The sequence below is a fragment of the Myotis brandtii genome, unplaced genomic scaffold (genome assembly GCF_000412655.1).
Source record: "Myotis brandtii unplaced genomic scaffold, ASM41265v1 scaffold523, whole genome shotgun sequence".
NCBI lineage: Eukaryota > Metazoa > Chordata > Mammalia > Chiroptera > Vespertilionidae > Myotis > Myotis brandtii.
Window position 1 is genome coordinate 1029564 of NW_005369902.1, and position 15332 is coordinate 1044895.

The 15332-nt window shown below is 35.6% G+C and overlaps 1 protein-coding gene across 1 annotated transcript in view; it reads left to right on the plus strand.

Annotated features, from left to right (window-relative positions):
• The window catches only part of SUZ12 (SUZ12 polycomb repressive complex 2 subunit), a gene marked incomplete at its 5' end in the record, with an annotated part of 46480 nt that overhangs the window by 581 nt on the left and 30567 nt on the right, over positions 1-15332 (plus strand). The window contains 3 exons of the mRNA XM_005877635.2: positions 2031-2077; positions 2165-2229; positions 7613-7681. Of these exons, the coding sequence (XP_005877697.1) occupies positions 2031-2077; positions 2165-2229; positions 7613-7681 (181 nt within the window). The remainder of the gene's footprint in view (positions 1-2030; positions 2078-2164; positions 2230-7612; positions 7682-15332) is intronic.

The following is a 15332-nucleotide window of genomic DNA, read 5'->3' on the forward strand; positions in this document are numbered from 1 at the left end:
GAAAAAAGAAAAAGGGGGGGGGGGATAAGAAATACCGGCGCACGCACTCGGTGTTCATAGTAACATGGCACCTTGGGATGCTGGAAGCCTCTCACATCTGTCCGCCCATTTCATGGATACGCAGACTGAGACCCGGAGTGTTGAAGCGTTTCACTCCCCGTGAGACGCTCTCGGGAAGCTGCCCGTTGTCCTGGTCTTAATTCCGGAACATTTTCTTAGGTCAGTTTCTGCCTTGTGGTCTGTTTCGAGAGCAAGACTGCGACCTAATTTGGAAAGGGGGACAAACAATAGAATTTATTAAAAAGAAGCACACAACTGTAAATATGTTCAGCTGCCCTGCGATTGGTTTCCATTTTGCTTTTGTGTGAATGCTCTAATTTGGGTGATCTGTAGCACCGTCTTACAAAACTTGAATAAACTCCGCTGTGCCGCTGAAGGTCTTTATTTACAATTTTTCCGTGGCATATGTTCAGGGCATGGTATCAGCTGTACTTGGAAAGACATGGTACATTGTGTAATACCTTTCTTTCATTCTCGCACGAGTGCTTCCTGAAATTCTAGTTGGAATTTAGTACAAGGATTGTCAGTTTTTATTGAGACCTATATTGAACCTTAAGGGAGAGTCACATTATTTTTATTTTTGCTTAATTTCAAAAGCTGGCGAGGATTTAAATTGGAAATACGGTGGAGAACTGAAGCTCAGTAATGACAATAAACATTCCCATTTGTACCCCTTCTAAAATACAATCTTTTAGTTTATTTAGAACAAAACTAAACAAGATTAAGTGGATATTTGAAAAATTATTTCTAAATGTTGAGAAGATAAGTCCTCCAAGAAAGTGTTAGCTATTTTTTCTGGTGAGGCTCCCGTGGAGAAGTCAACTGTCATTAAGAACTAGATTTAGCCACAAAACAACTTGATTCTTCTCTAATATTGTCCTTCGTTTCAGATAAGTTTAAATGCTTTGATGTATTTAATAAGGTAGTCAGTTAGTCCATTTTGATATTGCTTTATTAAAGGAACAATACTAATAGATCAATAATGTAACTGAGATTATTGTATTGTATATAAAATATTTTCTATCTATAACCTAAGTCCTTATAACAAATTATATTTTAATTAAATTCAGCATTAAAAAGCTTTTGGTAATCTGTCAATTACTTAAATATGTGTTGAGGTAGTATTTATATGTTGAGATAATATTTACATTGAGCAAAATAGATAAAAAATATTCATTGAAAAATTTATAATTTGCTTTTCAGATTTCTTTCAATGTTATTGACTTTCATCTCATGTTATTAGGACATGTAGGAAACAGCTTCGTTCTGTTTTGGCTGACTACTATAAATTTTTTAAAAGACTGATCAAAAAGTAGAAACTTCATTTTTATTTGGCATCAATAAGTGGTTTTTTTGTTGAATCCAGCTACCTTATTTCAGCTACTTTTGGGGGGGGGGGATGGTTTATAGTTTAAATTAGCTAAATTAAATTAATGTAACTACTTTTCAATTCTGCATACAGATTAGTTTCAAAAGTACCTACCTTAGTCTGGCTGCCATGGCTCTGGTTGAGCGTCCACCTATGAACCAGGAGGTCACTGTTCGATTCCTAGTCAGCGCATATGCCCGGGTTATGGGTTCTATCCTCAGTGGGGGACAAGCAGGAGGCACCAGATCAATGATTTTCATCAGTGACATTTCTATCTTTCCCTCTCCCTTCCTCTCTGAAATCAATAAGAAATTATTTTAAAAAAATAGAAAGTACCAACCTTAGAAATGCAAGGCTTAAGAACAAAACTGTGGAGCATCTTAAATTTCAAGTAAATATAGATGAATTTTGTGAATGTATACCAATGCACTGTCTTTTGAGCTATGGTGCATACTAATATTCTTGATGTAAATATTTAGTACATGATTTTCATAACAGGTGACTAGTTTATACTGATTACATGGGCTGGATTGATATTTTCTTAACAACTTGAGAATAAGTAAATTTAGATAATGTTTGGGTTTTGTTTTCTGTCACCTAGAACCAACGCAGATCTATAGATTTCTTCGAACTCGAAATCTTATAGCGGTAAGTTATCAATAAAATTCATCAATATTATTTTTTTCTTAGAATTTCACCTATTTAATTTTAATATTTTTAAAACTTTTTTTATAGCCAATATTTTTGCACAGAACTCTTACTTACATGTCTCATCGAAACTCCCGAACAAACATCAAAAGGTACATTTTATGAGTCTTATTTCAAGTTAACCAAACCATGTTAAAGTTTTGTTTTAAAGTACTATTTATAATTAAAATAATATGAAAACTTAGGTAAAAGAGTGGCACGTTGAATTGTTTGTGAAGTGATCATTTTAGTAGTATCATTTTTGTAAATTTCAGTTTATTACCATTTTTTTCCTAATAGAAATGATTTAGTAGTGAAGTGAATGAAATGATTTTACTGATTTACGTTTTCACTCTTTGCAACTAGTTATTTTCAAGTTTGATAGAAGTTGAGGATTTAAATATTAACCAGAGGGCTCAGGGTAACTATCTTTGATATATAAACCTAATAGTTAATTTTTTTAATATTTCTTATATGTTCTAGCATTAAAGAATTTGCTTCTATATTGATAAGTTTAAAAAGTGTCATTTTATATCTTTGGTGGTGGTCTTACTAAAGTGGAAATACTTTTTTATTATTCATTGATTAGAGAGAGAGAGAAAGGGAGAGAGAAATTGAGAATCATCAATTTGTTCCACTTAGTTATTCATTCATTGATTGGTTTTTGTATGTGCCCCGACTGGATGTTATTGGGACGATGCTCTCTAATTTAAATTAAGCTACCCAGCCAGGGCCAAGAAATACTTTTGATGTCAATGGGATGAGTGTCCTTAAAAAAAAATAAATCTTAATCACTTAGTCTTAAAGTGGAGTCCAGAAGTATCAGAGCTTATATTTGCTTTGTAATATTTAAATTTTTTTAAAGATTTGTTTTATTGATTTCAGAGAGGGAGAGAGATATACCAACATCAATGATGAGAATCATTGGTCGGCTCCCTCCTGCAGTCCCCACACTGGGGATCGAGCCCACAACCTGGGCATGTGCCCCGACAAGGAATCGAACTGCAATCTCCGGGTTCATAGGTTCAATCTCCTGGTTCAACCACTGAGCCACACTGGCCAGGCTGTAATATTTAATATTAACCATATATAATTTAATGCTAGTTTCTTGTCCTACATGCAGGGTTACTTATTGAGCATATAAGTGAAATAACGTTTTTACTAAGCACTTGGTGTCATCTTGACTTGGTAAACCAATTAAGCTATCTCAATAGACTTTATTTATTTATTATTTTTTTAAAATATATTTTATTGATTTTTTACAGAGAGGAAGGGAGAAGGATAGAGAGTTTGAAACATCGATGAGAGAGAAACATTGATCAGCTGCCTCCTGCACACTCCCCACTGGGGATGTGCCCGCAACCAAGGTACATGCCCTTGACCGTAATCGAACCCAGGACCCTTGAGTCCGCAGGCTGATGCTCTATCCACTGAGCCAAACCGGTTAGGGCTCTCAATAGACTTTAAAGTAAACTTCTTTTAGGTCTCCTTTGGAGACTCCTACTGGTTAAGTAAGCATTATGGTGTTTTGTTTTGTGTTTTTTTTTTTAATATATTTTTATTGATTTCAGAGAGGAAGGTAGAGGGAGAGAGAGAAAGAGAAAGAAACATCGATGAGAAAGAATCATTGATCAGCTGCCTCCTGCACACCCCACACTGGGGATCGAGCCCGCAACCGGGGCATATGGCCTGACCAGGAATCGAACCATGACCTCCTGGTTCATAGGTTGACGATTAACCACTGAGCCACGCCGGCCAGGCCAAGCATCATGTTTTTTATAGAAAGACATACTTTAGCTTTGTAGATAAACCTAGGTGGATTTGAAGGATTGAAATGTTAAAATTATTTGTCTTCTGGTAATGTTTCTGAATATATATGGAGAGAGCATTGCATTTAATAGGTGAAACTTAATTAAATAATTAGGAATAGGGTGTTGGATCAGGCAACAGAATTAAGTCTGTCCGCTCTTTACCTGTCAGCTTCATTATTTCTATGCCTGAATTCAACAAACTTTTCTATAAAGGACCCGGATAGTAAATACTTTAGGCTTGTGGTCTATGATACAGAATTGAGGATATTCAGTGGGATGCAGTACTTACACAAAAAGAGAGAAAACAAATGTCTGCAGATTTCTTAATTGATGAAATTCAAAATACTTGGAGTTGAGTATAGTGTTTTTAAATATGGGCCTACTGGTGGGCAGTATGGGATTCTTTTATTTTTGTCGGGTGGGGAGAGATAACAGCTTAATTGGGGTTTAGAATTAGTGTTCTCTCATCAAATCAATTGCAAATGTTTATCTGTAAAAAACACTCTTAGATTGTGGGCTGTGTAAAAACAGTAGGCTGGATTGATTAAATAGTGGTTAATTTTTCCCTGTATTTTAAAATATATATATATTTTTATTAATTTCGGAGAGGAAGGGAGAGGGAGAGAGAGAGAGAAACATCAGTGATGAGAGAATCATTGATCAGCTGCCTCCTGCACATCCCCCACTGGGGAGTGAGCCCCCAACCCCGGCATGTACCCTGATTAGGAAATCGAACAACACTCAACCTCTGAACCACATTGGCCAGGCTTTCCTGTAGTATTTTGAATATGGAAGGTTGGCTGGGTTATCATCTAGGATGTTGCCTAATTTATATTTAAAAGTGATTAAATATTTTCAAAATAAATTAGAATTAATCTATAAATGGATAAAAACTATATTAATTTAAAGCCTAACTTCATAATTTTCTTGTCATGTTTGTTTATTAGACTATTTGATTGTCTCATTATGGGATATGTTTCTGTTATCTGCTAATGGGTGGAGGCAATTTTTAAACTTGCGCTTAATTTATTGCCCTATAGGTAAAACATTACCTTTTGGGGAAGTTTTGAAGCAGTTTGCCAGCCAAGAAACATAAATTCCACTTAGTTATTTCCATATAAAAATGCATTAGGAAAAAAAAATGCATTAGGAATCACTTAATTCTTTTGTTATATCCCTGGCCTATATAAGACATTAAGACTAATTTTTTCAAATTTTTATTTTTTTAATCATCACCCCAGGATATTTTCTCCATTTTTTTTTTTTTTTAAAGAGAGAGTAGAGGGGAGGGAGGGAGGGAAGGAGAGAGAAAAACATCAGTGTGTGAGAGATACATTGATTGGTTGCATCTCGTTCACACCCCAACCTGGGCAGATCCAGCTTGCAACCCAGGTACATGCCTTTGACCAGGAATCGAACTCGCAACCCTTTGGTCATTGGTTTGATGCTCGTTAACCACTGAGCCAAACCGGCCAGAGCATTAAGACTGATTTTTAACAAATTACACTACAACTTATATCTTCAAATGAATGCTATCCTGTTCAAAGTAGTTGGTATTTAGCTCAGTAATTGTAGTCTTTTTACAAACGGGGTTGTTTTTTTTTAACTCCTTTTATAAAATTGCTTTTAGTATTACCCCTTTGCTCAAAATGTTTTTGGAACTAGCCTTGTACTTTTCACTTCATAGATATATTCAAACTCTATAGGTTAACACTACACTGACAACGTGGAATACTGGTGAGGAGAAGGACATCTTTTATTGAATTTATTTTACAGTTTTATGTTAGCTGTTTTTTAATCCTCCCAAGAAGATTTCCTAAAACTTCTTGAATTTAAAAATACTTTTCTTTGGAGCTCCAGTGGCGCAATCGGTTAGCGCGCGGTACTTATAAAAATACTTTTCTTGGATGACTTTTTGATAACTATTTCCCCTTTTAAATCTGACCTAAGTAGTGGTATCTTTCTAAAGAACAGAAATATTTGTTGCCCGGGTGTTGGGGCTGCTTTTATATAGTTGCTTATGTTTTTTCCCCCCGCGTCAAGGAGGAATGGGTTGTTTTTATGATCTTACCTGTTTGAAATGGTTGTTAATATTCAGTTCTCTTTTGCAGAACGCCATAATTTTGGAAGAGATGAACCTTGTGATTTAGTCTTTTCTTTCAACAGACAGAATTTCATCTTAATCATTACATTAACACTATTGTTAAAAAGCTTTTAGTAGTTTTACATCCTTCCTCAGTGGTACATTTCAGTATTTATTAATTATTATTATTTACGTTTCAGTATTTATACTGAAAAGTCTTTGTGAGTAGCCTAGAGAAATCTTACATTTTTCTTCTTTCTTCTCTCTTATCTGTGGAGATTGAAAATGTATTGCCCTCCTTCATAAAGTACTTCTTACTATACTCTATTGGACAAAACTTTATTATTGAAGTTTTCAGTAACTCTAAAGGTAAAGAGAGAAGCTTTTTTTTTTTTTTAAAGAAAGGTCTTTTGTTAATGGAGGCTATTCACCTGAACTATACATTCTATCAATTCTCTTCTTCCTATCAGTATTTTACTGATAATAAAAATTATCAATAGAGAAATACTGATACTCTATCAGTATTTTAACATTTCTCTATTGATAATTTTTATTATAGCAGTTGTGTACAATAGCTGATTTTGAGGAATGAAGGTATTAGTAGTTTCTAGTATCTGAATTCAAGCTTTACAAAGTAATTAATGCCGAATACATTAAACTTTTCAAGTCCTAAATTTGAAGAGACTGTATGAGTATAATGATAAATATTTGTTCCAATTAACATGTTATATATGGATCTAGACTTTTAGCCTCTATTTCTAGAACATTTATAGAAAACCAGCCTAAGATGAGGCTTGTTTTAGAATCCATTCTTAAATTGCATTCTTAAGTTCTTGATTTAAGTTCCTAGTTTGTGGAAAAATTACTCTTTTCTCTTAAACTTGTCAAGTTAAAAGCTAGTAATATTTTTATGATTTTGATGGGTATGTCCCTTAAACTTTAAAATTTTTTCATAATGACGACAACCATCTCTTTAATATGACATTGTGTAATGTTAGCCATTGATAATCTTTGAGGATATTGTTAACTTTATATATTTTTTTATAGAATATTCATTTTTATGTGATAGTGCTAGCACATATTTGTCAGGTTACTTAATAAAAGGATGAATGTTTCAGAGTATACATAATTTGCATTTGTTTGCCTCAGTCCAACAGATGCTTGAATATCTACCAAGTATAAGGCACTATGCCAAGCATTATATGACTTTCCTTGAAAAAAAAGCAATCTCTGTCCACCAGGAGCTTATAATATAGCAGGAGAAATAAAATATTTAGACAAATTTCACATTTAGGAAACTAAGTGTTAAAATAATTATAAACCTATGTGCCATAGGTAAGGAGAAATAACCCCAATTAAGGTTTTGGAATAATTACAAAAGGTTTCATGGAAAAATTAGCATTTGAGATGGTACTTGAAGGCTTGTCTGCTGTATTACAACATACACTGTCTCAGTAATATGGATTGTTATGGCTAACCATAATTTACCTTATTAAAAATAATAATCAGATTTCCAACTTGCCTATTATAGTGACAATAAAGTGTAATCTGTTTGTTTTTCCCAGTTGAGAAGTGATTATTTTGTTTATCTGTTTCTTCCAGGAAAACATTTAAAGTTGATGATATGTTATCAAAAGTAGAGAAAATGAAAGGAGAGCAAGAATCTCATAGGTAAGATAACCTACATTAAGTGACATACTTGAGGAAAGAGTAAAATGATAGTGATCTTTTCCCTAGTGATTACCTCAATATTATAAGGAGTTAGAAGGAACCTTAGAGGTCACTTGGTCCAAATTCTTACAAAAATCAGGAATTACTTCCTCTATACCATCCCTGGCAGAGAATCCTTAAGCCTCATCTCGAATACCTCCAATGCTGAGAACTCAGTGCTTTCTAAGGCAGCTGTGTTCATTATCAGTTATCTCTATTTCCAGTTTCTTAAATTTTGAATCCCAATTTCTGTAACTTCTGCAGTTGGTGTTAATGTTATAATTCATATAAGGAGGAATGGAGACTGATATTTATTTAACTATATGCTAGGTGCTGTGCCAGGTGCCTCACAGCAGCATATCTCTTCTAAGTATCATCTTCACATCTGAGAGAGGCTCTCTTTTTTTTCCATTTTGTCTTTCCCCTTATTTACATCATTCAGGCAAAGTATTCCTAACTTCATTTTGTATGCAAAATATGTTTATAGCATGGTAGTTTAATAAATTTGACAATTTGGGCAGAATCTACTTATTGTATGTTTTCAGACGTGACACCCAGAACTAATTCCCTAAATGTCCTAATAGCTGCCTAGGCTAGACAGTATGTTTCCACTCCTAGATGGTATTATTCTACTTATTCTTTTATATGTAAACTAAAGAAAGTTAAATACTATTCTAAAGAGAAACAGGAACTTAGGTGGTATTCATTCATTGACTCATTTTAGGGAGAAAGCAAAACTAAAAATACTAGGTTTAAAAAAAAAAATAGAGTTGAAAAATTGCCACAGTGGATTTTTCTTTTTCTTTTTTGAAACATATTTTTATTGATTTCAGAGAGGAAGGGAGAGGGAAAGAGAGATAGAAACAATCAATGATAGAGAATCATTGATTGGCTGCCTCCTGTACACCCCGTACTGGGGATGGAGCCCGCAACCTGGGCATGTGCCCTTGACTGGAATCGAACCCGGGACCCTTCAGTCCACAGGCCGACGTTCTGCCAACTGAGCCAAACCAGTTAGGGCTGTTTTTCTTTTAAAGCTTTAAATCATATCTTATCAATTTGTATAGGCTACACACTGATTTAATGATGCTTCGTGTATGGTTTCTCATTTTGGTGACTGATGTAAGATGTCATTTTTGCAGATGCTTATATTTAAAGTTTGGCTTTTGAATTAGAATATTTTGTTACTTGAATTATAAAATCACATTTTTTATTTTATATCCTGCAATCTTGTAAGACCAAAGTGTAATTTCTATTTTCATATCTAGGCAATCCTGACTTGTAAATAAGCTTTGATGGTCTGTTCTAGAAACTGAAATCACTGATCTTTACTTAATCTATTCCTGCCTGCGAAGCACCTTTCAATGCAGGAATATTCCCAGTGCATGTACACTCTATTCTTTGCTTGAATTTTTATTCCATATTCTTGTCTGGTCATTTACCCTGGACAAAAGCTCTTGGGATCCTCAAGGCCTTTTTTACTTAAAGTGTAAGCTGTGTTCTGACCTCCCTGCTTCTTTTCTCCTGAACACCTTAATAGTTTGCCCTTCAGGTCTTTCAGGGTTCAGGTGAGAAGGAAGAATGAACCAAGAAGAACATTTAACCCTTTTTATCTTCTCTTTCAAACTTCTACCTTCATCACTGCTAAACCGTATTACTATCTCTTTGTGACATTGTCTTAGATCAGTGGTTCTCAACCTTCCTAATGCCGCAACCCTTTAATATAGTTCCTCATGTTGTGGTGACCCCCAATTTCATTGTTACAAATTGAACATAATTAAAGCATAGTGATTAATCCCAAAAACAATATGTAATTATATATGTGTTTTCCGATGGTCTTAGGCGACCCCTGTGAAAGGGTCGTTTGACCCCCAAAGGGGTTGCGACCCATAGGTTGAGAACTGCTGTCTTAGATAAATATTACAGGGAGTAATATTTAGAGGGAGTAGGGAGTCTTGTGAGGAAGATAGAACGTGCTGGTTAATTATCTTTGAATAATGACAATAATTTTGTTCTTTTTGACCCAGTGGGTTCAGTGATTAGATCAATAATATAACCAGCTCATAGCAACATCAGAGATTTGCATAGAATTCCTGCTTGTTATTTTGAAAAACAACTTTTTCAGTCTTTAAGATCCAGCTGGGATATTTCATTGAGTTGGATATTTCAACCCCCAAGATTTTCTTTTTTTTTTTTAATTGATTTCAGAGAGAGAAAGGGGCTGCCTCCTGCACACCCACCACCGGGGATCAAGCCCGCATCCCAGGCGTGTGCCCTGATCAGGAATTGAATCATGACCTCCTGGTTCATGGGTCGATGCTCAACCACTGAGCTACATCGGCCAGGCGCTATTTTATTTTTTAAAACCTAACTCTGTTGGAGCTGACCATGCTTAATACCCAGCAAAAGCACTTTAGACCAAGGGGAAGTATTGAGTTAATGTGCTAGCTGCTTCAACCCACACCCCCAAAATGTCTCAGTGGTGCTCCTGGAGTCACTAAAACGAATTGGGAAATTCTTTCATTTTAAGTTTACCTCCAAAGTCTTATATTTGTTAAATGACTTCAGTGTATTTTTCATCTCAAATTAGGTATAATCTTATTGTTTACTAAATTTATTACACAGGATTGTGAAATGTTTCTTAGACACCAATATATAATGCCAGCACTAAAAACTTTTCTTGTAAAATAGTTGATCAAATTCTCTTAGAACAAAATAAATCTTTGTTGTTCCCTAACATTAATTAAAATTTTAAATCATATACAAAAAAGTATCTCTTCCATTTATATTTTTATTCTTTACGATTTCAGATGTAGGAATCTTGTTCAGTTTAATTGCATCCTGGATTTGTTCAACAGCTGTAATATGGGAGTCTTCTACTGTAACTTACGTTCTTTTAGCACTTCCAAAGTTGTAATAGCTCCACTCCCAAACACAATGTATTTCATGCTACTAAGTTCTAGGGGAATATCACAAAAAAGCTCCAAAGTTCCAGAGAAATATCATTATATACAAAAATAACATAGTACTACAGCCCAAAAGTTAGAATAATGAAATGCCTGGCCTATTTATGACATTTAAAGTGACTTATAACCAAACCAAATTCCCAGCATTATCCGTGCAAAATGAAGTTGCTGTTCCAGGATTTTTTTAATGTAGTTTCTACTCTAGATAAATAGTTGTCTTACTAGTCACAGATAATTGCAGAAATTTACTAGGGCAGGGGTGAGGAACCTTTTTTCTGCCAAGGGCCATTTGGATATTTATAACATCATTCTCGGGCCATACAAAATGATCAACTTAAAAATTAGCCTGCTATATTTGATCAAATATTTAATTAACTCACTCCTAATGCCTTGGCAGAACCAAACCAACTGTTTTTGCGGGCTTTATGGCCTGCGGGCCAGACGTTCCCCACTCCTGTATTAGGGGAAGGGGCTGATAGAAAAAGAAGAACATTGCCCTGGCAAGTATTGGTCAGTGGTTAGAGCATCAACCCTCGAACCAAAGTATTGTGGGTTCGATTCTGGTCAAGGGCACATACCTTGATTGCAGGTTCCCTGCTCCAGTTGGGGTATGTGCAAGAGGCAGCAATTGATGTGACTCTCTCACATTGATGTTTCCCCCCTCTCCTTTCCCCCTACCCTTTCACTTTCTAAAATCAATGGAATAAATATTAAAAAAGAAAAATACAGGTATTTCATGGTTTTTACTTTAAGGTGTTGGTCAATTCATGACAATAGACCAGAATTGTCATCTGTAACTTTAAAACTCAGTTTTAAAGCCTACCATTGATGAATATTGCTTCTTTTCTTGAAAAATAGCTTCTGAAAATTCCACAGCAATGAGCAAATCTTAGAAATTTATAGTTGTCTCACTCTAGTCTCCCAAGTTTATACTGATGTTTCCTCTTGCTTTTTTTGGTGTGATTATATTTAAAATATCTTTATTTTCTTTTTAGAATGTCTTATATCCTGTCCTCTCTAGCTCTTGTTTCTGGCACTTAAGTTTATTGTGGGCTTTTTGTTTACTTTGGGTTTTGATCAAGCACTATGGCTTACTGGAATAAATCTCTGGTATTTCTGTAGTTTTCTATCCTAGCAGGATCCCAGGGGTCAATTGTATTATTAATCCTACCAATTTTGGAATTACTATAACTCCTGACTTATAAGTGCATCTCCACTAGCAGAAAGGTCAGCATGAAAAGATTTCCAAATTGGAGTTGCTTCCAAAAGTATTTCCTTAGGCGAGATGAGAAGCAGAATGTCTTCTCTCTCTTCCCCTTAACCATCTTTCATTCCTGGTCCACTGTTAGTAGCTGGAGAAGTCCCCTCAAAAGATAACTGAACTACAACTTTTACTAGGGATATTTTCCAACCTCTGGTTTTAGTAGGTTAATAAGGTAAATGTCTTTCATCACTTTCTATAGTTGTTATTACAGCCTAAGCTTTAGAATTAGAAATCTTCCTTTTGTAAGCATCTTTTTGTACTATTAAAAGCCTGGATCTATTTTTTTCTGGGATTCCCATTTACTTAGTGTACCACTTCCCAAACACTATATATACTATCTCCTAGGGCAGTGGTCGGCAAACTTATTAGTCAACGGAGCCAAATATCAACAGTACAACGATTGAAATTTCTTTTGAGAGCCAAATTTTTTAAACTTAAACTATATGGATAGGTACATTGCTATTAACTTAATTAGGGTACTCCTAAGGCTTAGGAAGAGCCACACTCAAGGGGCCAAAGAGCCGCATGTAGCTCGCGAGCCGCAGTTTGCCGACCACGGTCCTAGGGGATATAATGGTGAGCAAAAAAGATGAAGACCCAGCCTTTATGAAAATCATTGGCATTTAGGGGGGAAAAGACATAATCATACAATAAATAAGTGCTGGGAAAGAAAACTGTAGGGAAACTATGAGTGTGTAAAGCAGGGGTCCTCAAACTACGGCCCGCGGGCCACATGCAAATACAAATATTGTATTTGTTCCCGTTTTGTTTTTTTACTTCAAAATAAGATATGTGCAGTATGCATAGGAATTTGTTCATAGTTTTTTTTTAAACTATAGTCCAGCCCTCCAACGGTCTGAGGGACAGTGAACTGGCCCCCTGTTTAAAAAGTTTGAGGACCCCTGGTGTAAAGCAAGAGAACCAGCTCTTCTTTAAGATGTTGGCTTTGGAAATAGTGGTCAGGGAGGGCTTTTCTGGAAAAATGAACTGAGATTTGAAAGATAATATAGGACTAAATAGGGCAAGAGGATGAGCAGATAGCTGATTCTAGATAAAGGAAATATTATACATATGTCATTTGAGGCCAGGGTAGCTGACAGGGAGAGTGGCATTAAATGAGGCTAAAGCAGATGGCCTTGGCCAGATAATGCAGATCCTTGTAGGCTATTTAAGGATGTTGGTCTTCATCCTAAGAAAGCCATAAATTATTTTAAATAGATATATTACATTAAAGGTACTTCCCTATCCTTCTCTTTTAGAAATTTAGCTGCATTTTTAAAACTTTAGGCTGCTTCTTAAGTTGACTGTATGTCTTTTCCATCATTAGTAAGATCTGATGTTTTCCTTCTTTGTTTTGACAATTTGGCTGCCTTCAGTGTACATTTTGAAGTTGTTTTCAAATTATCATCTTTTCATGCTTGAGTTTTAGATGTTTCTTTTTCAGAACCTGGAACCATAAATTTCTTTTTACATACCTATTTCTGAAGGTGCCATATCAATCACTGCTGAGCATATCTGATTCTTAAAATTTAAGTGGTTAAGGGCAAATTTTAAAAATGTTCCTTTGTAAAATATGGGTGTTGACAATAATTCCTCTATGTTTGTCCATAGTATTTCTAGAAGGCGATTGATTTATATGTAATGGATTCCTTCCATTCAACTTTATCTTCTCTCACTATAAAGGGCTCCCATTCTTGTGTCTGAACTTCAAAGGAAACTGGATTCCAAAATGATGGGCTTGGAGCAGTCATCAATTTCTCAGCTTTATACATTACTAGAGGCCTGATGCACAAAATTCATGCAAGAGTAGGCCTTCCTTCCCCCAGCTGCCAGCACTGGCTTCCCTCTGGCACCCAGGACCCAGGCTTCCCTCACAGCCCTGGCTTCATTTGGAAGGTTGTCCGGAAGGACATCCGGTCTAATTAGCATATTACGCTTTTATTATTATAGATAGCATGAAATGTATAAGAAGAGTTAGGTAACTAACATCTAACAAAGTAGGTGCCAAATAGTTTATCATGAAACTTGTCCTGTTATGAGGTAATAAAGTTTTGACCCTAGAAATGAAACCTTATACTTGCCACTATCAGATTAATGTGTACCAAACTAGAGGCACTAATGTTGGTCTCTTTCTAGCATGAAAATTTTGGTCTTTCTGTGGTGTTTGGCTATTATTAAAATTTGAGTTTCCTATATGAATCTCATTTCAAAAATGTTAATTCTTTATGAATTTAAATTAACCTTATTCTACCGACTGCTTTACAATTGTCAGATATTTGTGCTTGGAATCTTACCTCAGAATTTCAAATTCCTCATCTAGTTTCCCATTGCTTTGTTACTTGCTTCCTCAGAAGATATGATAGGAAACACATAACAAAGATGAACCAAGTTCTTATCTGATATCTTACTACTGATCATCTGGACTCTGTACGGCCTAAAACCAAATATGCCTGACTAATCAATCCTACATGTTTCTTTTCCATCCCCTTTTTCTGATCTAGCTTAATTAATTAAGATGTAAATACAGTAGCCATCAGAGAGGGAAGAGGGTAAATCAGGAAGGGGAAGAAAACTGGCCTTTTTCCTTTGATGAAACCACCTGTGGAAGGGATCAACTAGGCCTCATTGTTACTTTTATTGTAGGTGCAAATCAGAGTGTTTACTTTTAAGAGGGAGAAGAGGAGGAGAAAATGTGCATAGCAAATTACATTCCCAGAGTTATTTTTTTAAGTTGGTAATTGAAATGAGGAATTTATTTTCTCAGAGAAATAATGTTAAAATGATGGCTGAATGTGCTTGCATCTCACTTAACTCATAATGTACCATTTATTTATTTATTTTTTTAAATATATTTTATTGATTTTTACAGAGAGGAAGGGAGAGGGATAGAGAATCAGAAACACCGATGAGAGAGAAACATTGATCAGCTGCCTCCTGCACACCCCCCACTGGGGATGTGCCCGCAACCAAAGTACACGCCCTTGACCAGAATCGAACCCAGGACCCTTCAGTCTGCAGGCCGACGCTCTATCCACTGAACCAAACCGGTTAGGGCAGGATTGTGAACTTTGAAGTCATTTCTAAATTTCCCTCTTTTAGTGTGTGACTTTGATCAAATTCCATCCACAGAATGTATCACCTATGGTTGTATCAGGTCAAGGACATAGGATACTTCTGACCCTCCTCAATATCTCTTCAGCTTATCTTTTTTTTTTTAATTAAATCTTTATTGTTCTGATTATTACATTTGTTCCTCTTTTTTTCCCCCATAACTCCCCTCCTTCCAGCTCCCACCCCACCCTCCGCCCTCACTCCCCACCCACTGTCCTCATCCATAGGTGCACGATTTTTGTCCAGTCTCTTCCCGCATCTCCCACACCCC